This window comes from Nerophis ophidion, linkage group LG06, assembly GCF_033978795.1.
Source record: "Nerophis ophidion isolate RoL-2023_Sa linkage group LG06, RoL_Noph_v1.0, whole genome shotgun sequence".
Lineage (NCBI taxonomy): Eukaryota > Metazoa > Chordata > Actinopteri > Syngnathiformes > Syngnathidae > Nerophis > Nerophis ophidion.
In genome coordinates, this window is record NC_084616.1 from 53,961,634 (window position 1) to 53,988,320 (window position 26,687).

Genomic DNA, 26,687 nt, shown 5'->3' on the forward strand with positions numbered 1-26,687 from the left:
TCATGAAACAGTTCTGTAGAGACGAAGTAGTCTTGTGATTTTTCCCACACCTACATATATATATATATATATATATATATATATATATATATATATATATATATATATATATATATATATATATATATATATATGAAATACTCGAGTTGGTGAATTATACACCATCCCTCTTAACCGCGCCCCGCCCCCAACCACGCGTCCGCCCCACCTCCTACCACGCCCCCACCTCCTCCCCCCGAAACCGGAGGTCTCAATGTTTGCAAGTATGCTGTCATTTGTTTACTGATTTCGCACTATTGACATTTTTTTTGTTCAAATAATTGTATGTATTGCATTGGGAAAAGGAGGAAATTATGTTGATAATGTAAATATTTTTCAATTGTTCACAAAATTGTTAAAACATCCGTCCATCCATTTCTACCGCTTATTCCCTTTTGGGGTCACGGGGGGCGCTGGCGCCTATCTCAGCTACAATCGGGCGGAAGGCGGGGTACACCCTGAACAAGTCGCCACCTCATCGCAGGGCCAACACAGATAGACAGACAACATTCACACTCACATTCACACACTAGGTCCAATTTAGTGTTGCCAATCAACCTATCCCCAGGTGCATGTCTTTGGAAGTGGGAGGAAGCCGGAGTACCCGGAGGGAACCCACGCATTCACGGGGAGAACATGAAAATTCCCCACAGAAAGATCCCGAGCCTGGATTTGAACCAAGGACTGCAGGAACTTCGTATTGTGAGGCAGACGCACTAACCCCTCTGCCACCGTGAAGCCATTGTGAAAACATTTAAAATACATATAAAAATATTTATTTGTCTTGAAATATTTGTCCTCTGTTTTACTATTTTATTAATGGCAAAATTAAAAAACCTTTCAACAATCTTGAAAATCTTTAAGTTACAAGTATTGGTATAAGACTTGGTTACGCATTTACCTGATATCGAATCCCTACCCAAAATGGCAGTATCGCTCATCCTACAATCCGGAACCGGAAGTTACCTCTAGCAAAAAACGTACACAGAAAAGATGGCGGCGGTCGGCGAAGAGACGGCAAAAAAAACACACGTGGAGAAAAACAAAAAGGTAGTTATGTTTAAAATAAAATACCACTGTGATAACTGTTCAATACATTTGTAATTGTCAATGGAGATATAAATAGTTTTGAAGTAAGAGACAGTGTCACAAGAAAATTTAACGCGTGTTAACAGGGCCGCGGTTGCCAGACTCTTACCACACAATACCTAACGCGCCAACTTTTAAATTCCGTGTTTTTGTATTTAAAATCTCCACTGCTAATCTTACTTTGGATTGCTTCTCCTTGACAGCCTCCAGTCCGTTATTGGCGACAGCAGAAAGATGACGACAAAGGTGGAAAAAAGGCTGTCGACAAACCGCAGCAGAATTGTAAAACCATGTCCGCAACGAAGAGGAAGAAAGAAGATCCCAAAGAATGGAGGAAAAAAAAGAAATCCGAAGTAAGGCTGTTACAATGTATATAAATGCTGTGGAAATGTTTACCGGATGCTCTTAATACGAACATAGCAGATTGCCATACTACATTTTTAAACGCCGAAGCCTCATGTAGATTTTGGATATCTACATGATGTTTGTATATCCATCCAACCATTTTCTACCGCTTGACCCGTTCGGGGTCACGGGGGTGCTGGAGCCTATCCCAGCTGCATTCGGCGAAAGACGGTGTACACCCTGGACAAATCGCCACCATACTTGCCAACCCTCCCGATTCTCCAGAATTTCTCCCGAATTTCACCCATAAAACAATGTTGGGGGCGTGCCTTAAAAGGACTGTCTTTAAAGGCCTACTGAAACCCACTACTACCGACCACTCAGTCTGATAGTTTATACATCAATGATGAAATATTAACATTGCAACACGAGCCAATACGGCCAGTTTAGTTGACTAAATTGCAATTTAAATTTCCCTCGAGTTTCTTGTCAAAAACGTTGCGGAATGATGACGCATGCGCGTGACATCACGCACTGTCAGAAAATGTTAGCTCAGCACCAGTTACAGCTAAAAGTCGTCTCTTTTCATCGCATAATTACACAGTAATTTGGACATCTGTGATGCTGAATCTTTTGCAATTTGTTCAATTAATAATGGAGACTAAAGAACAATGCTGTTGATGGAAAGCGGTGTATTGCAGCTGTGTTTAGCACCGAGACACAGCCGGGGTTTCTTTTTTTGTGAAGCTTTAACACAGAGCGGTCAAGCGAACATGTTTCTCTACGTCAACCAGCTTGTTTTTGGATGGGAAAATTGTGATATATATATATATATCTTACCGGAGACATCATTGGATTATTCGTCGTCCTGCAGTAGCTGTTTGAAAGGCAGCTGTGAGCTTGGCTCCTCGGCTTCTCTCTGAGACACTGCTTGTTCACCGCAGCCATCCGACCTCGAGGTATGTCTTTACAATCTCACTAAAACACTATTAAAACAATAAGCAGATAAGGGATCTTCCAGAATTATCCTAGTAAATGTGTCTAATTGCATCTGAAACACTCACACTGCCGCCGCCCGCAGCCGTCGTTTTTTATTTTATTTAATTTTAATTTTGTTTTTCTAGTCCTTCGCTATCAATATTATCATCCACAAATCTTTCATCCTCGCTCAAATTAATGGGGAAATTGACGTTTTCTCGGCCTGAATAGCTCTTGCTGCTGGAGGCTCCCATTAAAAACAATGTGAGCACGTGAGGAGCCCTCACCCTTGTGACGACATCGTCTGCGACTTCCGGTAAAGGCGAGGCTTTTTTATCAGCACCAAAAGTTGCAAACTTTATCGTCGATGTTCTCCTGAAATCCTTTCAGCAAAAATATGGCAATATCGCGAAATAATCAAGTATGACACATAGAATGGACCTGCTATCCCCGTTTAAATAAGAAAATCTCATTTCAGTAGGCCTTTAACGTCCCCTACAACCTGTTGTTACGTCTGATTTTTTTAGGGTGGCCGTATATACAACTTTAACACTGTTACTAATATGCACCACACTGTTTAAAAGGAGAGGGGGGAAAGAGCGAGAAGAGCCTGTAATGTAATGCCCGCAGCTAAAAGCAACTGCATGAGAAAATATACTCGAATATCACGATATAGTCATTTTCTATATCGCACAGAGACAAACCCACGATCTATCGTGTATATATCGAAATATCGCCCAGCTCTACATCCATGTATGCAAATGCTTATTGGATACACGTTATGTTCAAGTATCACTATGCTTTTTTATACTTCCATGCACACACTTCAGTCTTGCTTTTGAATGTTTAGATTTTTGAGGATGCTATAACATACCTACCTAATGGTACTAAAGTAGGCTACCTGAGCTGCCCGGTCAGAATTACTCATGCACAACCTAGTGTGTTGTGCGTGCGTGCGCAGCGGCGTGTTGTTACAGCTTAGCATAGCAGCGGAGAAAACTTATTGGAAGCCCATCGCAAAGACGAATTACCTGTATAAGATGGTTGGTTTAGCAATTTAGGGCTCCAGGACGATCAATACTTGAAGCCGGTGGATGTAAATGTATAAAGTTTTTGAGACCCTGATGTGGAGCCATCGAGGAGCGAAGTGTTTGTAAACATATCGGTCAAAGTGAATGGAACAATAACGTAAACGTCTAACATCCAGGATAAGTCTCTCTCAAAAGATCCTGAAATGTCACAAACACTTGCACTACTATACTAGGATCATTTTAACCCCCCCCCCCAAAGGAGTGTTTAACGGGTGAAGTGACGCTAATTGCCACAGTACAGCTATATGAGATGTTTACTAGTGAAATCATACTATAACTTACATACACACGCTAATTTCTCTGTGGTAGTAGTGTAACCACAGTTGGGTTGTACGGTATACCGGTTCTAGTAAAGTACCGCGATACTAATGAATCATAAACGGTACTATATCGCTTCTAAAAGGTACCGGTTCTCTTTTTTTAACGGGCATGACTCCGCGCTCTCGTCACGCCCTGACATTGCTAGTTTTACGAGCAGAGTAGCATGTTCGGCAATGTACAATTGCAGAGTCCTTACAGGCAGACAGTGTGTAGACAGAAAAGGGAGAACGGACACATTTTGGCTTAAACATTTTACAATAAAGGTGAAGTTATACCACTGAAACGCACTGAGGTGCTTTAAACATGGCTATCTAACTAGCGGCTAACGTCCATCCACTGTCAGTAGTGTTTTAGCTTCTTCTAGGTCACTAATCCTTGCCTCCATGGCAACAAATAAAGTATGTTTCTTACTGGGATCATCCCTGCAGGACGAGGAATAGCTATACATGTTTCACTACACACCGTAGGAGGATACAATGGCTCACCGGCGTCACCGCTAACAAGCTGGCGCTTCACAATGTAATCAACACCACAGGTGGATCTAAACCTGACATCCACTGTAATGATACCAACTACAAGAGCTTATTTAGTCGATACTAGTCGATAGTCGATACATAATGTGCAATAATGTTATATGTATGTGTGTATATATATTCATATGCATGCATATATGCATCTGTGTGTGTATATATATATATATATATATATATATATATATATATATATATATATATATATATACACATATACATAGATACATCTCTCATTTCTATCCTTTTTTTTTTACTATTTATATTACCATACTGTATATGCACCTTAAGGGATCTGCTCCAATTTCTTTGTTCTTTCAACCTGTTCACTGCAATAATGACAATAAAACTGTATTTTATTCTATTCTATTCTTTTCTACTACAATGGTTATATAAATAGTTTTTATAAACTGAAAACCTTTTTCGTTTGAAAAAAAATGAAATTATGTTTATAAACTCATGAGATATGTCCCTGGGACACACGAGGACTTAATTTATGACCAATGTACTAATGTAGCTGAGATAGGCGCCAGCGCCCCCCGCGACCCCAAAAGGAAATAAGCGGTAGAAAATGGATGGATGGATGTATGATCCTCAATCGACTTGGTATCGGATTGATACCCAAATTTGTGGTATCATCCAAAACTAAGTATCAAACAACAGAAGAATAAGTGATTATTACATTTTAACACAAGTGTAGATGGAACATGTTGAAACAGAAAATAACCAGATATTAAAAGTAAATGAACAAGTAGATCAATAATACATATTGTACCACTTGTCCTTAATAATTTTGACAAATAATAAAATGGGAAATGACACAATATGTTACTGCATATGTCAGCACCCAAATTAGAAACATTTCTTTGCTTAATCAATAATAAAAAACAAGTTGTCTTGTATGTTCACTATTTTTTTAAGGAAAAAATTGTTTTTGGATTGCAATAAGAAATATGTGTTTAATGTGACGTAAGATTTTTTGTTAAAATAAAGCCAAGAATGCAATTTTGTGTGGTCCCCTTTATTTAGGAAAGTATTGAAATATATTTTGGCACTGGTACCAAAATATTGGTATTGGGACAACCCTAATTCATAGCAGTAGAACTATAAAACAAAACATAATCATTTCTATTATTTATTTAAAAATGTTAGGGCAGCTTCTCATGCCAAACCTTTTTTCAAGTGTATACAGCAACTGACATTAAAAACAATAAAGGTTGTCTGCTTAGTGTTTACACTCAGTTTATGGTTGGGTGAGCAAAGCAAGGGAGATATGCAACTGTCATCTTGTCGTGCTTGAATGAAAACGACCTTATTTATGAACAATGTGTTTTCAAAAAAGTCACAAAAACAGGTAAAAATGTATTCATACATACCAGATACAAAGCGAAAGCGGGCCACTGCCGCCAACACAATATCAGTACAGAAGACCTCGAAACTCGCCAGTGAGAAGTGCCACAAAGATACACAAAAATTAGGAGGAAAAACATAAGACTACAATGCCAAAGTTCCCGTTGTGGGACTACTTAAGCTTCAAATCGGATGGGCAAACAAGCGAAAATGCCGTCCTGATCATGTGATAGCAATAAAGAAAAAGACGTCTGACATTATTCTTCCAACTGGGAAAAATGCACTTTAAGATGTTAAATATCTATTTTGGATAAAGAAAATGGATGGATGGATGGATTTGCTTACAGAAACGAGTCCATTTTATTTTTGTTTGTTTGTTTCCTTCACTTGTTATTTCGCAGTTTTATACATTTCAATGTATAACCTATAAAAATCACAAATCTTATTGCAATTGCAATTTTGGAAACAAAAAAAAGTTAGTTTTTTCCTCAAAATCATGCAACCCTACTGAGCGGCTAAGTAAAATAGTAAGGAGGGCACCTGGGATTCAGCTCACTTGTTTGTCTTATTCAGTTGTTCACGCTCTGTCTCAGAAACGGGATCCTTTCCCAGGACGCGCTCCTTTTCCGGAGGCCTCAATGAAGAAGTTTGCACGGCAAGAGAAATCAACAGAGAAGGTGAGGAATCTGTTAACATTTCTTTTGAATATGCTGGTTTAGATGTTGTCTGTTGTCACTTTGTTTTTTTCTGTAGATCGCTAGGAGTTTTTTTAAACTGAAAGCTGCGATTGATCACTCAGATAAAACTTCACAACTGGCCCAAAAACAAGCAGCTCGGTTTGATCTTCTTCTCCCAGAGGAAGCAGGGTAAAAACATTGAAAGCCACAGCATTTCATGTCTCACTGTTGTGGCTTTGTTTTCAACCTGCCACAATTTGTCCACAATATCAGGTTTTTAGAAGGTGACAAAGATGAGGACACCTGTACAATCTCACAGCAAGATATTGCAGAGGCTGTGGATATAACGTCTGGGGCCAAGGTGGGGATTGTCCTTTTTGTCGTGCCAGACAGTGTTTATTCTTTTGTGACCCTTACATTTTTTAAACAATCTTTATATTTGTGCTATATATCATTTATTATTCACCATGGTAGTGATTCGGAATTTTGTCAATTGTCCTCTACTTTGTTTCCAGTATTTCAACCTGAACCTATCCCAGTTTGGACCATACAGACTAGATTACAGCAAGACCGGACGGTCAGTTCTCAATTTCTTTTGGCTTTGTTCTAGCTTGAATATCCTTGATTGTATCAAGATTATTGTTATTATTATTAATATTATTATTATTATTATCAGGTTTTAGAGGATCTATTATACTAATATTAATTTTTTGGATTTAATATGTTGACTCCTATGGCACAGCTATGCATGATTACCAGCACAAAATGCTTTGTAGATCTGCATACCTTTTTTGTATTTTCTGCATCCCGCGAAAACGGTCAGTGTATCGGACCAGACCATTGACCGAAGAACAATAATAAACTAAACCACGCCATTGCTGTGTCCACTTCGCTCTGATTGGTCACATTCCTGAGGATTTCAGAAGTGCTGGCCACCACTGCGTAGCCTCACCTCCTGGTTTTCCCAATGCAGGTGTAAAGTTTATCTACTTCTGCTTAGTGCTTGCCTCTTTAGGAACACTATGCAACGTTAACGTTCCCTCACACCCGGGGGCTAAAATCGCAATAATTGTAGACTGCAGCTGCTCACAGCAATATAACTTCCAAAGCAGAGCTGTGATCATCGAAGGGGCAACCCTACACAATGCATGCACATGTAAGTCCAGCAAGCATTGACGTCAATGTGACTCCACTTTAAAAAAAAAAGAAAAGAAAAAGAATACATGGCGTACAGAGCAGTCCAAAACTGTTGGCAGGGCTCAATTTCAAATGCATGAACCTCATCATTTAACGCGTTTGCATCATTGATCACAAGTATCTGACATTGTAACATTAATAGGGAAAAAAAGAGTAAACAATTAGTAGGTCCATTTTAAACGAACAGCACAAGGCAAAGGGACATAACTGGGAGTATAATAGTATACACGGCTCACTTTTGTGCAGATACCATCCATGCTTGGTGACTGTATGTGCCTAATGATTGACCGATCAATCAAATGTGTCAGCTGTGTCAGTCAGCTGGAATGGCGTCAAGCTTTCCAGGCACAAAGCAAAACGTGTGGCTAAGTATTTATAAGCAAAGCAATAGTATTAAACATATACTGTTTTGTTAGATCAACATACATACAGTTAAGGCTAAAATTATTCACATTTGCACAGTTTTGTGTGAAGGGAACATTTTTAATTTAGTAATTGTGTGGCTTTCAGCTGGAAATCACACAGGAAAGTGTAAAAATACCATAAAACGGTGTGTCAAGAGAGACATAAAATAAATATTGTAATATGCTAATGTTTTGACTCCATTCTTGGGTTTCGATTGGGGCCTGATGTCTGTTGGCGGTGTGGTGCGCCACAGATGGTAGAGCTGCTGTGCCAGCAACGTTGCTTCTTTTTACTCTCTTTTGGACATGTTGAACTGCAAACAGTTTTGACGTAATTTTGTAAGCATGTTCGAATAAACTACAAAGTACTTCAACTACAGCTAATTTATGAAAGATACTGAACATGTAAAACAATTGTCTATCTCGTTAAGACTTTTGTTGCATTATTGTGTAATTTCCAGTAACACAAACACATTCAGCAAATAAAAAATTACTTTGGCTGTGTTCCAAAACATTTTAAGCTTAAATGTACAGAAGAATATTTTTGTCTGTTGTTGGTTCATTTGTGCGCATTAATGTTTTGATCAGTCACCTGCTTCTCGGTGGGAGGAGAGGCCATGTCGCATGTGTCGACTGGCAATCCAAACAGCTAATGTGTGAGATAAACGTGATGGAGTCTATCAACGATGTTAAGTAAGGCTTCCTCAGATTTTTGTTAAACACATATTACGTGAAATTTCTATATTTAATAACAGTAATTGCTACAAATGTGCTCATTTCAGATGGCTTCACGCTGAGAACATGTTTGCAGTGGCTCAGAAAAAGTGGCTGTACATCTATGACTCAAATGGAATAGAGCTTCACTGCATCCGCAAATTCAACGACGTCCTTCGTATGCAGTTTCTGCCCTACCACTTCCTGCTTGCTACAGCTGTAAGTTCATGATGTCATACAAATTACCATGACTACTTGAATGTATACTATAAAGACACAAGTAGTCAGAGGGAACTCTCAATTAATTCATAGTTTAATTTAGACTTTGGTTAAGCCCATTAGTTTTCCCTGAAGCTAGGGCTGCATGGTTATGGCCAAAATAATAATCACAATAATTTTTTATCAATATTGAAATCATGATTATTAATCACGGTTATTTACTATGGTATGTAAAACATATTTTTATTCCCCTTTGTATTTTAAACAGACTTTCTGTCAACTGGGCTTTCGTTTCGAAATTAACCTTAACAAATAAAAAAAAAAAAAAAAAAAAAAATGGGTTGTACTTGTATAGCGCTTTTCTACCTTCAAGGTACTCAAAGCGCTTTGACACTACTTCCACATTTACCCATTCACACACACACATTCACATTAATAATTATTAATCAGTTATAAAATACAATTTACAAAAGACAAAGAGCTAACTAAGAATAAGTATGCCATTACAGAGTGTGATCATAAAGTGCAAACAAGTGAAAAAATTAAAAGTAGGCCCAAAAGGCACATACTCCAAGGAACACACTCACACTATATACACTCACAGTGTATATAGGACATGTGTATGTCACATAAAACATTATTACATACATTATTTATGAGTGTCTGTGAGAGCTAGTCATAACTTCGGAGCTTTGCGCCGCTGGCGAGCATACTGGTATGCTCTGTGAGCAACGTACATAAATCTATTTTTTATTATTAACTTCACGTTGCAGGCAAACGATGGCGGTTGAGGAAAGAATGGAAGTGTTTTTAATGCTAAATCTCTCGCCGTAACCCAATAATTTGTTCAAATGTGCACAATAACGCAGCTTTACGGTGCAGCTTGTGTGGCGTTTGCTAGTTTATATGGGCGGGAGCAATTACGGGTTTGTGGGAACGAGTGGGAGGATGCTTAGAGAACGCTGAACCATGCTGGTGTGTTCCGGGGTTAAAATGTCACTCTACGGGAGAGAAGGGCACCAATGTAATAATGCATTTATTTTTCCGAATATTTTCGGGAGCTACAAGCAACCGGCTGATCAACTGTCAGTCACCCTCTCACTTACTCACTCTCACATGAGTCCACTGTCTTTCGGTCGCCCCTGGTAGTTGGTAAATGGGTTGTACTTGTATAGCGCTTTTTTACCCCTCTCCAAGGTTTCTCATAGTCATCATTGTCGACGTCCCACTGGGGTGAGTTTTTCCTTGCCCTTATGTGGGCCCTACCGAGGATGTCGTTGTGGTTTGTGCAGCCCTTTGAGGCACTTGTGATTTAGGGCTATATAAATAAACATTGATTGATTGATTGATTGAAAAGCAGATGAGATGTGTTGTGGTTATATGGATTGTTCTTGCTAACTTTAGCTTTGTATTTCAGTCGGTGTTTCGAATGGCCATCTCGACATTGTTTAGTTTCGGAAATGTTGCGGGGATGAATGAGTGGTCCCGGACAATTTTTTTTCGCAAACACATGTTACTTCTCTTCTAAATGACAGCATTTCACTCACATTTGTGTCTGTTTCCATTGTGTTCTGCATTTAACAACGGATTCAGTATAATTGACCAATTCTGTGACTCCAGTGGTTACGATAACGTGGAAATGCCTTACTTTTTTTGGTGAGCTTAGTGACTATTAATTAGGCATACTAGCGCGCTGTGGCAAAAAGTAGCAACCTTGGTGAAATCCCAAACTAGTAGTAGAAGTAGAAGTACCGGTAGTCTTGTTTTTGTGTGTACACTCACTCATCCGTTTCACTGTTAGAAGATCAAGAAATTGCATGCACATTGTGCGGCCCAATGGCCCAATAATCGCTTTTTATACCATGATGTATAGTATAATATATGGATGTAACTATAAAGGGTATAATGATAAACAGGTGCAAAATTCCAGACGGTTAGTTATACCGTTTAAATTTGTAATTACCGCATTTTAGGCAACACTGCTTACTTCCTGAAAACTGAAGCGCCGCAGCGCCTGCGCTTGTGCACTAGAGCTGTCAGGCTTGAGAAAACTTGGCGGCGACTACACAGATATTGGTTTAAAAATGTTCCCTCCGAGTTAACGGAGCCGATCGCTTCGTTTCACTTCATTTCAACCACTTCTACTTCTGTGGAGTCTCGGTGTGTGTTTAAGTGCACATCACTGTTGGACGAGAAACATATTTGATGTTGCAGGGGTTTTTTTGAACGTGCAACTAGTGTCTTTCAGTCAGCTGCTGAGTCTGAGAATTACCATGCAGCAGGAGATTTTTCGGTAATGTTGCCACAACTTGTTTATAAAGTATTTTGTTTGTAGACTGAGATACAGAAATGGACGCAGGTTAAGTTGTCGGTGAGGCACAAAGATTGTGTATTAGATGTGAGAGGTATCACTCCTGTTTATTTTTTTTGGCCAAACTGTTGCACTGAGGTACATGGTTATTGGAGAAGAACAAAGCTTGTTTATTTGAATTTATCTTCATAAGCCAAACTGCGTTGTTTTATATTTATATCAAAAACATGTTTTTACATTACTTGTGTTTTTTCATTCCATAATGTAATTACTTTAATATCCATTCATGTGACATAGCATTTTGTTATTGTTATATGGTGTATAAATAATACATATACGACAGATTTCTCCTCCAACTCTCAACGGATTTGTCCCTATACAGCATGTACGTGTACACACATTACTACATGTAAATGTATGTACATAACTTAAAAAATACCACTCTGTGAAAATTTTAAAATAGAGATACAAAAACAAAGCTAATACTATTAACAAAAACACAAATATGCGTCTTTAAATATCTAGATAACATTTATCTAAAGCATTTTTATTATATATTACAAATTACACGATGGCGTTGCGAGATCACATTTCAACACTGTTTTACCAAACATAATGAATAATCCTGAATAATAATCGTGATTTCAATATTGATAAAAAAATCATCATAATTATTATTTTGCCCATAATCGTGCAGTCCTATGTGTAAGACTAGACCTCATATATGAACACTATTTACATACAGCAGGGGTCGGCAACCCGTGGTTCCGGAGCCGCATGCGGCTCTTTGATAACTCTGGTGTGGCTCAGCTGTTAACTTGCCGACCTTCCCTAATTTACTGGGAGATTTCCAACCTCAGTGCCTTTCCCTAAAATTGTCTGAGGTATGCTTACTGCGATTTTCACTCGGTCAGAAACATTGAGGGCGGGCCGTGATGGCAATACCCATATCATCTTCTTATACATGTAGTAGTGCCCACTGTTACACAACTCTATGTGCGTGCCTGCCGGTCACGTATTGTGTGAAACCTCCATTACAATCCTCAAGCGATTGCAAGGCATACTTGTTCAACAGCCATACAGGTTACACTGAGGGTTGTGATATAAACAACTTTAACACTCTTACTAATATGCGCCACACTGTGAACCCACACCAAACAAGAATGACAAACACATTTCGGGAAAACATCCGCACTGTAACACAACATAACAAATACCCAAAATCCCATGCAACCCTGACTCTTCCAGGCTATATTATACACCCTGCTACTACCACCCCCCAACCACCCTCCACTTATTTTCTTTATTTTGTGAAACGGGTCAAAATGGCTCTAAGAGTGGTAAAGGTTGCCGACCCCTGATATACAGTATGTGGACTACATGTGCAATTACATCTTATGTCCATAAGGGGCCATTTTGTGAAATTTTCACTTTTTTTTTTCTTTATTTATCGTATTATTTTGTCTCTGCCATATATTACTTTGTTTATTTTGCTAGTGTTCCTTTCATATGCACATTCAACCTTCTACTTGAGGTACAGTACATATATACATTTTGAATATGTTGTTTGTGTTTTAAAATAAAACCTGGTTAAAAGATTTTGATGTAAGTAGTTTTTGAAAATGTTGAGCGCATTTAAAATTACCGCGATAAAATTAATTGTGATCATTTTGTTCACAATAATCAAGTTAAGAAATGTTCGTACCGTGACATCCATCCATTTTCTACCGCTTGTCCTTTTTGGGGGTTGCGGGGGAATCCCTAGTATAATATGTTTTTATGATCGTAACAAGCCAAAATTTGATTGTCCAGCCCTTGGTGTCCGACTTCGTTTTTCCTTGTGTGTGTATTATGAAACTTTCTGCTGTGATTTGTTGTGGTTAATTTGTTGGTGTGTTCAGAGTGCCACAAGTTTCCTGCAATACCTTGACGTGTCAGTGGGTAAAGAGGTGGCATCCATTGGCACCAAGACGGGCCGCCTTGATGTGATGTGCCAGAACCCCCACAATGCCATTATCCACCTTGGCCACCCCAACGGCACAGTCACCCTATGGTCGCCCAATCAAAAAGAAGCCATTGTCAAAATGCTCTGTCACCAGGGAGGAGTGCGATCTGTCGCCGTGGACAAGACAGGAACGTAAGTCAAAAACATGGATTTTTTCTTTTTCATGAGTATGATAATCAATTACACCAATGGTTTTTAATGTGTGATGAGGCCCTCAGAGATACGCTTGAGAAAAATAACAAAAACATTCCTCAAACCTGTTTAGCTAACTTCCATTATGTTATATACTAAATTAATTATCTTGCAAGTTGTGGTGTTGCCCAGGGATCAATACTGGAACCAAATTTGTTCAATCTCTATATCAGGGGTCGCCAACCTGTTGATTGCGATCTACCAGTCGATCTTCGGGACCCTATCAGTTGATAGTGAAAATATTAGAAAAAAATTATTATTAATATGACATATGTATGTGACAGCGCCACCCGGGAAGTGACCAACGGACCCGCAATCAGGCAAGCATTTTAACACCTATACATGCTTGCCCGCCTCTGGCTCTCTCTCTTCAGCCTCTCATCCCGCTTTGTCTTAAAAAAAAAATATATATATATATATACATATATCACACACATATAAAACATAATTGACGTAGGGATAGATACTTCTTTGGTTTTAGGCTGAGAACAGGGATCTTTGACTCGAAAAAGGTTGGTGACCACTGCTCTATATTAACATTTGTAAAGTTAAAAAGGACTTAAAAGTTAATTTTATTTGCAGACGACAGGCCGGCCATTCGTTCAGGAGAGAAGCTAATACGAATAATAACAGAAGACATTAATGAATTAAAGAGATGGTCTGACTAATTGAATCCTATTAAAATAAAATAATGCTATTTAATAACAGTCAAGGACATTGGGTCAGGGTAGGCAGATGAGGCAGAGCCTCATTTGTCAATATGGGAAAAAAACAAATAATAAAATCATAAAAAACAATATTTGTCCATAAAGCTGTTATACATATAGTTTCTGTATGTTTAAAATCACCTAACATTTACTTGAGAAAAAACACAAAATTTGGTAAGTGGGTTGTACTTGTATAGTGCTTTTCTACCCCTTTTTAAGGAGCCCAACGTGCTTTGACAGTATTTCCACATTCGCCCATTCACACACACATTTACACACTGACGGCGGGAGCTGCCATGCAAGGCTCTCACCAAGATCCATTAGGAGCAAGAATGAAGTGTCTTGCCTAAGGACACAACGGACGTGACTAGGATGGTAGAAGGTGGGGATTGAACCAGTAACCCTCAGATTGCTGGCACAGCCACTCTACCAACTTCGCCACGCCGTCCCCTAATTTGCACGCAAACAGCACATGAGGCTTTTGCGTGTAGGCCCAGGTCCTCCAGTGCCTAAGTAGTATTGTGACTCGGCACACTGGGAATAGTTGGGGCAATAGAGGTAGCAGATGCATGTCACGACAATGTTTAACCAGCAGAAGCCACGTTAGCCAGCATTTTTTTCAAACAATTTATGTTATAACAAACATCCATTCATCCATTTCCTACCGCTTATTCCGTTTGGGATCGCAGGGGGCGCTGGTGCCTATCTCTGCTACAATCGGGCGTAAGGCGGGGTACACCTAGGACAAGTCGCCACCTCAACGCAGTTTATAACAAACATGGCATTTGTAACACAGAAAGCCAGCGTTCATATTTTTTGGGAGTTTTTTTTTGTCAGATGCAAATACTTGCTTTGAGTGAAATTAATAAATCTGTCCACTTTAACTTTAACCAATATAGAGGATTATATTCAACATGTATTTTGTCTGTATTTTGTCTGTTTGCCATGATGTACTGTTTCCTCCATGTCCACCAGAGTACACCATTGTCATGTGATCTCTTTTGGCAGCTATATGGTTACATCAGGCATGGACAAAAAGCTAAAAGTATTCGACATCAGAAAATTCCAACCAGTCAAATCCTACTTCCTGCCTGCTGGAGCTTCTTCTTTGTCAATTAGCCAGCGGGGGCTGTTAGCTGCAGCCACGGGCGACGTTGTCCAGGTCTGTCCCACCATGTTGCATGAGCAATCATCTGGTGTTCATGAAGTAATGCTTGTCATATTTGAGAATAGGATTTGTCTTGGATAAACAATGCTTTTATTTCCACTAGCAGCACCAGTGTATTCACTAATAAATCCAGTTTATATATAAATATTTATTTTTGTATTTTAATACTTTCAGTGTTTGAGAAGTATATGTCATCATTATATCAGTTAATCCTAAAACATGTACCCTGCCCCCCCAGGTATACAGGGACGTGTGGAGCTCTGAGACGGTGACTAAACCCTACATGGCTCACAGAGTACGGGCAGCAGCATGGGGGATGCACTTTTGTCCCTTTGAGGATGTGCTGGGAGTCGGACATGGACAAGGCTTCACAAGCATGCTTGTACCAGGTCTGATGTTGTGTTTTTAAACTAAAAATTAAGCCCATGGTGTTTCTAATTTTCAGTGAAAGCACATTATTACCAGATAAATATTTTAGAAACAAATGATTCAAAATAGTGACAACATTTCCAATATTGGTCATACTCTGTCTTTAGATTCATATCCAAATATTTGTAGTAGAATGATTTAGATTAATTTAAAGTGGCATATACACTGAATATAATATTTTAAATATAAAACAAACCAAACATAAGTGCCATTTTTCCCATAAAGGGGCACTATTACACAATACCAACTTGTCTTACCTATTGGTACTTGCTGTTTTGTCTTTGGGATCTGCAGAGGTCACCGGTTAGGAAAAATGTCACCGGATTATCTCTTATCTATGTGGTATAAATGTACCCAGACGGCCTTGTGCAAGTCCACCCTTCTACTCAGTGCTGTAGTCAATAAGCATCTTCTTTTTCACTATCCCCTTGTTGTGGGGCAGACTTGGTCGTAAATGGACATGCATCCTCCGCTGTTGCCATTTCTAATACAAAATAGCACATTGTTCAAACTTATGTCAGTAGACTCGCTACAAAAGCGCTAAAAATTACATCAAAGATGGTGGGGAGACGACGCTGCAGAAGTGAAGGCACGTAAACAAGACCGCATCTTCAAGAGGCGGTCAGAAAGCAGCTTGAAAACGGGTCTGTTAAACATGATCTTTGCAAACTTTTTACCAAAAAAATACCAGTACATGTTATGTAGACCAGTGGTTCTCAACCTTTTGTCAGTGATGTACACCCTGTGAACATTTTTTTAATTCAAGTACCCCCTAATCAGAGCAAAGCATTTTTGATTGAAAAAAAGAGATAAAGTCAAATACAGCACTATGTCATCAGTTTCTGATTTATTAAATTGTATAACAGTGCAAAATATTGCTCATTTGTAGTGGTCTTTCTTGAACTATTTGGAAAAAAAGATAGAAAAATAACTAAAAACTTGTTGAAAAATAAACAAGTGATTCAATTATAAAAATAAAGATTTCTACACATAGAAGTAATCATCAACTTAAAGTGCCCTTTTTGGGGATTGTAATAGAGATCCATCTGGATTCATGAACTTAATTCTAAACATTTCTTCACAAAAGAAGAAATCTTTAACATCAATATTTATGGAACATGTCCACAAAAAATGTAGCTGTCAACACTGAATAGATAGTACTTTATTGATTCCTTCAGGAGAGTTCCTTCAGGAAAATTAAAATATTGCACATTTGTATTTTTTTTTTACAGTTTTTACATTCATATTTTGTTGAAGTATTTTTCAATAAATATATTTGTAAAGGATTTTTGCTATTTTTACAATATTTAAAAAAAATCTCACATACCCCTTGGCATACCTTCAAGTACCCCCAGGGGTACGCGTACCCCCATTTGAGAACCATTGATGTAGACAACAAGGAAGTGTTTTAAATATAATAAATACAATTATAATACGAAGCCTTCATAATATTGGAACCAAACTTCTCATATGCCGATTTTGTATGAAATGAAAGGTTTTGTAAATAAAATTATATATTTAGTTTATAATTTGGCAGGGGTGTAAGTCATATTTGACTTAAATTTGGGCTGTATACATTTAGAATGTGACTGATGCGAAACAAATATTTGCTGTAACTATAAAGTGTCCGAACATAACAATACATTCATTCCTTGTTCATTTCAAGGAGCGGGAGAGCCAAACTTTGACGGCCTAGATTCCAATCCATACCGCAGTGCTAAACAGAGGCAGGAATGGGAGGTCAAGGCCCTTCTAGAAAAGATACAGCCTGATCTAATCAGTCTCGACCCCAGAGATTTGGGGAAGGTTGACTTTGCCACCTTCCAGCAGCGGCACCAAGACCGAGTGGAAGCCCTGGTCAGTCATAGGAGGCTCAAATATTTAAGTTACTGTACATTACGCTGCGACACTAACTGTTGTTGTTTTCTTCCCCAGGGCTATGATCCTCTTGCTAAACAAAGATTTGTCCCAAAGTACAAGAAAAAAGGTCGCAGCTCAACTGGCAATGTGGAAAAGCGGAAGCAGCAGGTGGCTGACGGCGATAAGAGGGTGAATAAGCACATTAAATCCAGTGGGCAGTTACATTTTGTGTCTTTGTAATTGTATCCACTGAGAGTTAACATTGTCAAATTATTCACAACTTTCAGATTCTGATAGCCCAAAGTATGGAAGACAAAATGAAGATGCAGAAGGAAAGAAAAGCAGAGGAAAAAAGGAAGTCAGAATTATTCAGCCAAAAATCAGCTTTGGACAGATTCAGGAAATAGAAAAGGACGTACCCTGATGCCAAAACTCTTCACATCCTGTGCGAAGGACCTTTTCACAAAACAACCCCCTGTGTGAGAACCAAACAAGTCATGCTGCCACAACATATAAAGATAATTAATTATGTAAGTGGTGTTCATCTGTAATCAATGTTGAGTGCTATGTTGGGGCAACTTTTGCCTAAAGCACTTCCTGTCCGCACAGGCAGCTGTCAACTAGCACATGCTTTTAACCATGACTGTTTTTATAGGCAAACTGACTTTATGGGTCAGATAAGATCAAATCAACACAATGTCAAAACTCTTGGATACAGGGAAAAAATAAATAGGTTTGGCTTGCAAAGTTGTAGTCAGATTGCTGCAAGGCAGTGTACAGACGTGTTTAACAATGGCTAATAATTTAACATCTAATAGAGAGTTTGACAGTTAAAGTTATACAGTAAAACCAATTACTTGAAATGACCATTATTTGTTATGTCAGATCATTGCCTATTAAACTCTGTTTATGAACCCACAATGGAATTGAAATAACATTCTGCCAGTACAAAGTCGCAATATTTTAAAGTTTCATGCATCTGTCAAGGTGATTGTTATTGTAGTTGCAGTTCTTTCTAACAAGCTTAGAAGCACTTGTTATAAATTATTGAAGTACAGTATATACCCATCCATCCATTTCTACCGCTTATTCCCTTCGGAGTTGCAGGGGGCGCTGGAGCTTATTTCATCTACAATCGTGCAGAAGGCAGTGTACACCCTGGATAAGTCTTCACCTCATCACAGGGCCAACACAGATAGACAACATTCACAATCACATTAACACACTAGGGCCAATTTCGTATTGCCAATCAACCCATCCCCAGGTGCATGTCTTTGGAAGTGGGAGGAAGCCAGAATACCCGGAGGGAATCCATGGAGTCACGGGGAGGACATGCAAACTCCAAACAAAAAGATCCTGAGCGCAGGATAAACCCAGGACCTTCGTATTGTGAGGCAGACACACTAACCACCAAGCATGCAAAAATAAATGTGTTGTGAAATAAGGAAGTCAAAGACCAGCCACACTTTTTGTTATCTTATGAGGACTTTGTCAGGCCTGTTCCCTGACATTCGTTGGTTGTGTTTAATTATTACACGGTCTATTTTGAGAACTTGAGTCATCATTAAAACGTGTGCATGTTGAAGCAAAGCAGGGAAACAAGAAAAGCTAAAACTTTTATTGACTGATGGCATTCCATGTTTCCTGAGTCCAAACACACTGCTCTGCTCTATTTGTTATGTAGCAAAGCAGCTGAGGTTAAATTACATTTGTTAATCTTGCGTCAACACAATGCTGACCTTCAGTTTATTCTTGCCATAAAACACATTATGAACACAATAGGGTAAAGTGTTGATGCATACCTTTTAAGGTTATATTACTGCCTCTGAAGTGACAGATTTGCTCTGAACTTTCCATTTGATGAAAAGTACAATATTTTCTTGTAATTAATACAACTTGCACTCAAAACATTTAATCACAGTAGATACATGTACTGTATGTACACATGTTGTTTTTCCAAGAAACATAGTTATTGAAAAACTCATTGACTACAAGTGCTTTAAAAGAATACTGTTATAGTACATGCGTTACAAATGTGAAGGCATGCAGCCTACAGGGGTGTAAATAATGTAGTCATAATTATATTGTGCAGCATACTAAGCCAAATATCTTAATATTGTGTGCTTTTGAATTTTGCTGGTGCAACTATTATGTGATATATCAATTGTATTTTCCTGTACTTGTCATTTGTCGAAAGTTGCACAAATTTTCGCTCTAGTTCAGTGGTCCCCTAACATACCGTATGTATGCATGTAATAGAACTTGTCAAAATTAACATTTCAACTTGTGATTATGCACACAAAATGATTGCAATAATCATGTATATTTGCAGATAAATCAAGCAATTTGTTTAGATTGTACTTGCCTTTACCTTAACTGCGGATGGCCATACAGTCAGTGATCAGATCAATACATATGTCAGTGCAAAGACTACTACAAAATACACCCAGATGCGACTATAGATAAAACTATTTCCACATTTTGGGTAAATAAATTACATGCATTGAAGTAAAACATAAAAATAAAAACATATATATATTGTATGATATTCTGACAATAAAAACGGACCCTTTTTTAAAATTAAATTAATCAGTGCCTCTCCACGTCAGTGCTACATTTTGTATCCACAATAGGTCAACAAGTATGTGCTCAGGGTTGGCGTGTTCCGGGGTTAAAATGCATGCCTGCTGGTAGGTCTGTTACTCACTCTCCTGGAGGGGAAAACTGATGTCATAATGCATTTATTTTTCCTAATATTTTCAGGATCTACCAGTAAGGTCCCAAGGATTTACAGGTCGATGACCCCTGCACTTGTTAGAATGTCAAGATACTACAAGGTAATCATTGCTATCCAGTCATAAGTATTCACATTTCAATGGCTGCTTGGATTAAAACATGCAGAAATATTGGGTGCCGGCGCAATGGTGAAGGATGCTGGAATTGCATTTCCAAGCTTCCAGTAGTGTGTTCCTTTTCTACAAAGTGACGTGTGTGAGTAAAAGCTTTTTTCTTAAAAAAAATAGACATCCTTTTCACCTTCTGAATAGTGTGTTCTGTTAGTACTCTGGTAGTGAGTCAAACTCACGCAAGACCGAGAGCCGAGCCCAGCAGGGCCCTGACTTTGCACAGGCACAGTGACGCTCGCATGCTCAGCCAAGAGCATGGCGGTGAAGAGTGGCTGTCAGCCCAGAAGTGCAGCATATCTCTGGGAGGGACGTGGTGCACAGAAACCATGGCCTGATAACAGCAACGTCCATAGGGCACGCTGGGACCACCAGAGAAGAGTGGGCAGTGTGTGGGCAGTATCCCTGCTGCACGGGCACAGAGACCCACAAACGCATCTTCAGGGGGAAGAGGTGTCGTCAGAGGTGACGCGGTGGCAGCCAATGATATTTTGAGCAATGCAGAGCGGGAGAGGACATAGGCCGTCCCGCTGCAATAGTCTGGAAAAACTGAGTGCGGGTATGCCCCTTTAGGGAGGTAATGCTTGCTGGACGGGTTGCGGTTCGGAGCCACGTGGAGATGCGCCCTACCGAGGTACAAGTCCACTTGTTGGTAGGGGCTGTGGCTCTTGCTCAGGAGGCGCAGCAGCGCGCTGGGATTGAACAGGACGTCGTCGTCCACTTTGGCCAGAAAATGAGCTTGGGCGCAAAAGCGGCGGACCCAGCTCAACATGGATACGGTCTTCAGGGTCAGATTGGAGTAGGTGTCCTTGAATCGCCCCTGAACCAGGTCTCCTCGCTCCCTGGCCTCCTCTATTAGCAGCTTGGCCAGTCCTGGGTCAGATGTTACACCAAGCATGAAGAAGGTCATGACTCTCAGGCCCCCCACATTGGTCTCCCCGCCCCATGTGTCCCTTATGGCTTGGCGTGCCCTCTGGTTCGCAGGGGCGGAGGTTACCATGGTGATGAGGTATGGCTTGGCGCGCTGGCAGACCAGAGGACTGGGCATGAGCAGGAACTCCTCTGCTCTGGTGGGAGGGGCGCTCTGCAGGGGTGAGATGCCGGCATTCGGCTCCAGCATTGTGTTCATACCCATGGACGTGATCCAAGACTCGATGACGTCTATGATGATAAAAGCGAGGAAAGCGGCGCTCATGGTCGCAGCACAAAAGACCGACAAAAAACCAGAGCGCCCCCCTCGTTTGCCAAACCGGGGCATACATACCCAGAGCCCCCTGGCGACCATCGTTGCTCGGTGTCGTGTCTCGACGCCTATGGCGGCTCTCCTCAGTCTCCCCTGGAAACAATGCCGGGGTTGTCATCGGATGCCCCTCCTCGCTAAAGTGGGCTACCCGGCAGCGCGCATGGCGGATGTGACGAGATGTACCGTTGCAAGGAGCGAGTGTCGCGTAATGGAGGGCGCATTTCCGCGAAGCGCGTAACAAGGCATGCTTCATGTAGGGGAGGAGCCTCGCTGACAGAGCCATACCACGTGACAGCTTTGAGACGCTGTTTCTGATACCGTATTTCCTTGAATTGCCGCCCGGGCGCTTATTAATTTAAAACCTCTTCTCACTCTTGCGCTTACTACCAAAGGCATGCAGTAAAAGTAAGCATGCGCTAATTATTTTAAAACCTCTTCTCACTCCGGCACTTACCAAAGGCATGGAGTAAAAATTGGAGTGTGATGTAAGCTTGGACCTTAAGTCTTTCTGAATAGCTCTTAATCTTCTTCCCTTTATGTGATTTCAAATTACCGGTATTCAGCCTCTTCCATTTTAAAAATGATGACAGGGGAAATGTCACAAGTTTGACCAGGCGGTAATACTAAGCATGCGCTAATTATTTTGGGAAGCGAGTTTGACCCGGCAGTAATTCAAGGCAGGCGCATACTATATGCCCTGCGGCAATTCAAGGAAATCCGGTATTTTGAATTCGACAACGCAATCTTTGCATCTGGAAAGTATTCACAGTGCTTCACTTGTTCCACATGTTATGTTACAGCCTTATTCCAAAATGGAATGAAGCCATTTTTGTCTTCAAAATTCAACACACAATATGTATTGTGTGTTGAATTTTTGTCATTATGGGGTACCCCATAATGACAAAAAGGTTTTGTTTTTTGGGGGGGAAATGTATTAAAAATAAGAACAGTTTGAAAAATAGCATGTACATGAGTATTCACAGCCTTTGCTTAATACTTTGATGCACATTTGGCAGCAGTTACAGCCTCAAGTATTTTTTAATACAATGACACAAGCTTGGCACACCAATCTATGGGCAGGTTCACCCATTCCTTATTTACAACACCTCCCAAGCTTCATCATGTTGGATGAGAAGTGGTGTTTTTTATCCAGAATGTCTCTGTACATTGCTGCATTCATATTTCCCTCTTTCCTGACCTGTCTCCCAGTTCAAGCTTGACACACCTATATTTTTGGGCGGTTTCGTACATTCATCTCTGCCCTTTCTTCTCTCAAGCTCCATCAGATCAAACGGGAAACGTTGCGGTTTTCATCCAGGATGTCTCTGCATTGCTGCATTTATCCTAGTCTAATCAGGGAGGTGACTAAGAACCCGATGGTCACTATCAGAGCTAGCATTCCCCTGTGGATAGAGGAGAACCTTCTTAGAGGACAACCATCTCTGCAGCAAACCATTAATCAGGCCTGTATGATATAGTGGCCAGATGGAAGCCTTTTTTTAGTAAAACATTTGCTAAAATGCACCTGAAAAACAATCAGACCATCACAAACAAAATTCTCTGGTCTGATGAGACAAATAATAAACTATTTGGCGTGAATGCTAGGCATCATGTTCGGAAGAAACCAGGCACTGCTCATCACCAGGCCGATATCATCCTTACAGTGAAGAATGGTGGTAGCATCATGCTTTGGGGGTGTTTTTCAGCGGCAGAAACTGGGAGACTGTTCAGGAAAGAGGGAAATATGAATGCAGCAATGTACAGAGACATTTTGGATGAAAAAATACACCTCTCATCCAACATGATGAAGCTTGGGAGGTGTTGTAAAGAAGGAATGGGTAAACCTGCCAAAAAAGTATTTAGTCAGCCACCGATTGTGCAAGTTCTCCCACTTAAAATGATGACAGAGGTCTGTAATTTTCATCATAGGTACACTTCAACTGTGAGAGACAGAATGTGAAAAAAAAATCCAGGAATTCACATTGTAGGAATTTTAAAGAATTTATTTGTAAATTATGGTGGAAAATAAGTATTTGGTCAACCATTCAAAGCTCTCACTGATGGAAGGAGGTTTTGGCTCAAAATCTCACATGGCCCCAATCATTCTTTCCTTAACACAGATCAATCATCCTGTCCCCTTAGCAGAAAAACAGCCCCAAAGCACCTCCATGCTTCACATTAGGTGTGGTGTTCTTGGGATGCAACTCAGTATTCTTCTTCCTCCAAACACGACAAGTTGAGTTTATACCAAAATGGATACATGGATGATACAGCAGAGGATTGGGAGAATGTCATGTGGTCAGATGAAACCAAAATAGAACTTATTGGTATAAACTCAACTCATCGTGTTTGGAGGAAGAAGAATACTGAGTTGCATCCCAAAAACACCATACCTACTGTGAAGCATGGGGGTGGAAACATCATGCTTTGGGGCTGTTTTTCTGCTAAGGGGACAGGACGATTGATCCGTGTTAAGGAAAGAATGAATGGGGCCATATATCGTGAGATTTTGAGCCAAAACCTCCTTCCATCAGTGAGAGCTTTGAATGGTTGACCAAATACTTATTTTCCACCATAATTTACAAATAAATTCTTTAAAATTCATACAATATGAGTTTCTGGATTTTGTTTTCACATTCTGTCTCTCACAATTGAATTGTACCTATGATGAAAATTACAGACCTCTGTCATCATTTTAAGTGGGAGAACTTGCACAATCGGTGGCTGACTAAATACTTTTTTGCCCCACTGTACATGTGTCTGCAAAAAAATATACTACAAAACATTTGAACATTGTCATTATGAGGCATTGTCTATAAAATCCTGAGGAGAAAAGGGAATGTATTCCATTGTGGATATGGCTGTAACATAACAAAATGTGGATAAAGTGAAGCACTGTAAATACTTTCCATAAACCGTCTAAGCTTCATTAAAAATGTATTTTGAGAGTTGCAAACAGTTTGTAATCTGGATTGATAATACAAATAGTTTTCTAAATACCAGTAGAACCAAAGAATAATGAAGCATGATATCAACCTTGATGGCAAACATAATCCAATCCGTAAACCGCTCTGCCAGCAATATAAATGGCTGACTTTATCGCTCGGCCACCACATTCCTTTGTGGTATTGGAGTTTGCCTTGGACGTTTATGCCACATGACATGGAATCTATTATGGGGAACATCAGTTCCAGACTGTGCTTATCACTGCACATATTACGTTTAATAACACATGCTGTATTTATTCTCATTTAAGCCGCCATCAGAAAATATTACCTGGATGATGGAGAAGTAGTGTGGGGGGAAAAAATCACACATACCACAGTTTGAGAATTACTGGTTTATGGTTGAGATCAGTGGTCTCAAACTCAATTTACCTGGGAGCCACTGGATGCAGAGTCTGGGTGAGGCTATGCCGCAAGAAAATATTTCTTAAAAAAATATTTTTAAATGTCTTTATTTTTATTGAACACAAAATAAAATCTAAATATAAATGAACAAGATGAGAATTAAGTAAATAAATCCGTCGTAAGTAATCCATCCATCCATTTTCTACCGCTTATTCCCTTTCGGGGTCGCGGGGGGCGCTGGCGCCTATCTCAGCTACAATCGGGCGGAAGGCAGGGTACACCCTGGACAAGTCGCCACCTCATTGCAGGGCCAACACAGATAGACAGACAACATTCACACTCACATTCACACACTAGGGCCAATTTAGTGTTGCCAATCAACCTATCCCCAGGTGCATGTCTTTGGAAGTGGGAGGAAGCCGGGGTACCCGGAGGGAACCCACGCATTCACGGGGAGAACATGCAAACTCCACACAGAAAGATCCCGAGCCTGGATTTGAACCCAGGACTGCAGGAACTTCGTATTGTGAGGCAGACGCACTAACCCCTCTGCCACCGTGAAGCCCCCCGTCGTAAGTAATAACAATAATAATTCGATTTCCCCAGTCCGCAACAATGTATACACATACTGTGATGTTATGAGCGAGGGAACATAAGAACTACACTACCCAGCATGCAACAGTAGTGAAGAGCATGCGCGGTAGCCCCGGTGAAGGTCGTATGTTGCCATGTCGGCTGCTAGAATGTGGTCATGGGCACGCTATGGAGTTTACAGTTACGGTAGCACAATTACCCCCAAACGGGCTAACATTACGACTAATGTGTTACACGTCTGATTCGCCCAGTGACTCTCTGTCGGAGTATCAGCGCTGGGGTTCAGAGCACCACAGTTTTGTATTGTCGCTAGGTTCTTCTGCGGAGTGCTTTGGAAGCTATCGGACCGCTCGTCTCCCCGGCCTGGACTGTTACAGCGGCGGCGGCGGAGGAAACGAGACGGAGACACACACACACAGTGAGAGAGAGAGAGCGAGCAGCCGGGCGAGCGAGGGAGGAAGAGCGTGTTCGAGTCTAGTGGAAAAGCGGCAAACTTTCTTTGCTTGCATCACGCAAGTGACGTTAATATTCGTCCCTCGAGAGCCGTATACCACACTGTGATTGGCAGACTCCTTCAGCTCCGCACACAATGCTGTCAGGCGCCATTCCTATAAAACTTGCGGGCCACACTAACATTAAACTTTCATATTAGGTTAGGGCTGCAAAATAATGTCTTGCGGGCCGCAATTGGCCTGCGGGCCGTGTGTCTGAGACCCCTGGTTAAGATGGACCTCTTTTTAATTATACATTTGACCAGCAGGTGGTACCTTGTGCCGAAGCGTGCATGCAACTTCGAGAAATTATCGAACCATGGTTCTGGTAAAAAAAATGGATGGATGGATGGTTCAACGCCTCACAAGGTAACCATCACTGCGACAAGTGTTCTTCTTGTTGCGAGAGCGTGCAGGCAAACATAGAGGTGGAGCTACTTCCGTGTTTGAATAGCAGTATAATAAAGTTAAAGTACCAAT

At 40.3% G+C, this 26,687-nt stretch overlaps 2 protein-coding genes across 2 annotated transcripts; one reads left to right on the forward strand and one right to left on the reverse strand.

The window, feature by feature from the left end:
- Positions 1–941: 941 nt before the first annotated feature.
- wdr46 (WD repeat domain 46) lies at positions 942–18,547 on the forward strand. The gene is made up of 14 exons (XM_061904252.1): positions 942–1,089; positions 1,332–1,481; positions 6,337–6,420; positions 6,497–6,609; positions 6,694–6,781; positions 6,936–6,997; positions 8,610–8,714; positions 8,804–8,954; positions 13,167–13,402; positions 15,178–15,331; positions 15,576–15,726; positions 17,433–17,623; positions 17,702–17,815; positions 17,914–18,547. Exons 1-14 carry the CDS (start codon positions 1,033–1,035, stop codon positions 18,031–18,033), a joined length of 1,776 nt encoding a protein of 591 aa, XP_061760236.1. The 5' UTR covers positions 942–1,032; the 3' UTR covers positions 18,034–18,547.
- b3galt4 (UDP-Gal:betaGlcNAc beta 1,3-galactosyltransferase, polypeptide 4) lies at positions 18,101–22,031 on the reverse strand. The gene has a single exon (XM_061904254.1). It carries the CDS (start codon positions 21,812–21,814, stop codon positions 20,708–20,710), a length of 1,107 nt encoding a protein of 368 aa, XP_061760238.1. The 5' UTR covers positions 21,815–22,031; the 3' UTR covers positions 18,101–20,707.
- Positions 22,032–26,687: the final 4,656 nt, after the last annotated feature.

Excerpts from the sequence above, each read along its gene's own strand:
- wdr46 (XM_061904252.1), top strand. The coding sequence starts at position 1,033 with ATGGCGGCGGTCGGCGAAGAGACGGCAAAAAAAACACACGTGGAGAAA. Across the intron at positions 1,482-6,336 it reads GGAAAAAAAAGAAATCCGAA|AAACGGGATCCTTTCCCAGG; the intron begins GTAAGGCTGTTA and ends GCTCTGTCTCAG. Across the intron at positions 15,727-17,432 it reads CACAAGCATGCTTGTACCAG|GAGCGGGAGAGCCAAACTTT; the intron begins GTCTGATGTTGT and ends GTTCATTTCAAG.
- b3galt4 (XM_061904254.1), bottom strand. The coding sequence starts at position 21,814 with ATGGTCGCCAGGGGGCTCTGGGTATGTATGCCCCGGTTTGGCAAACGA.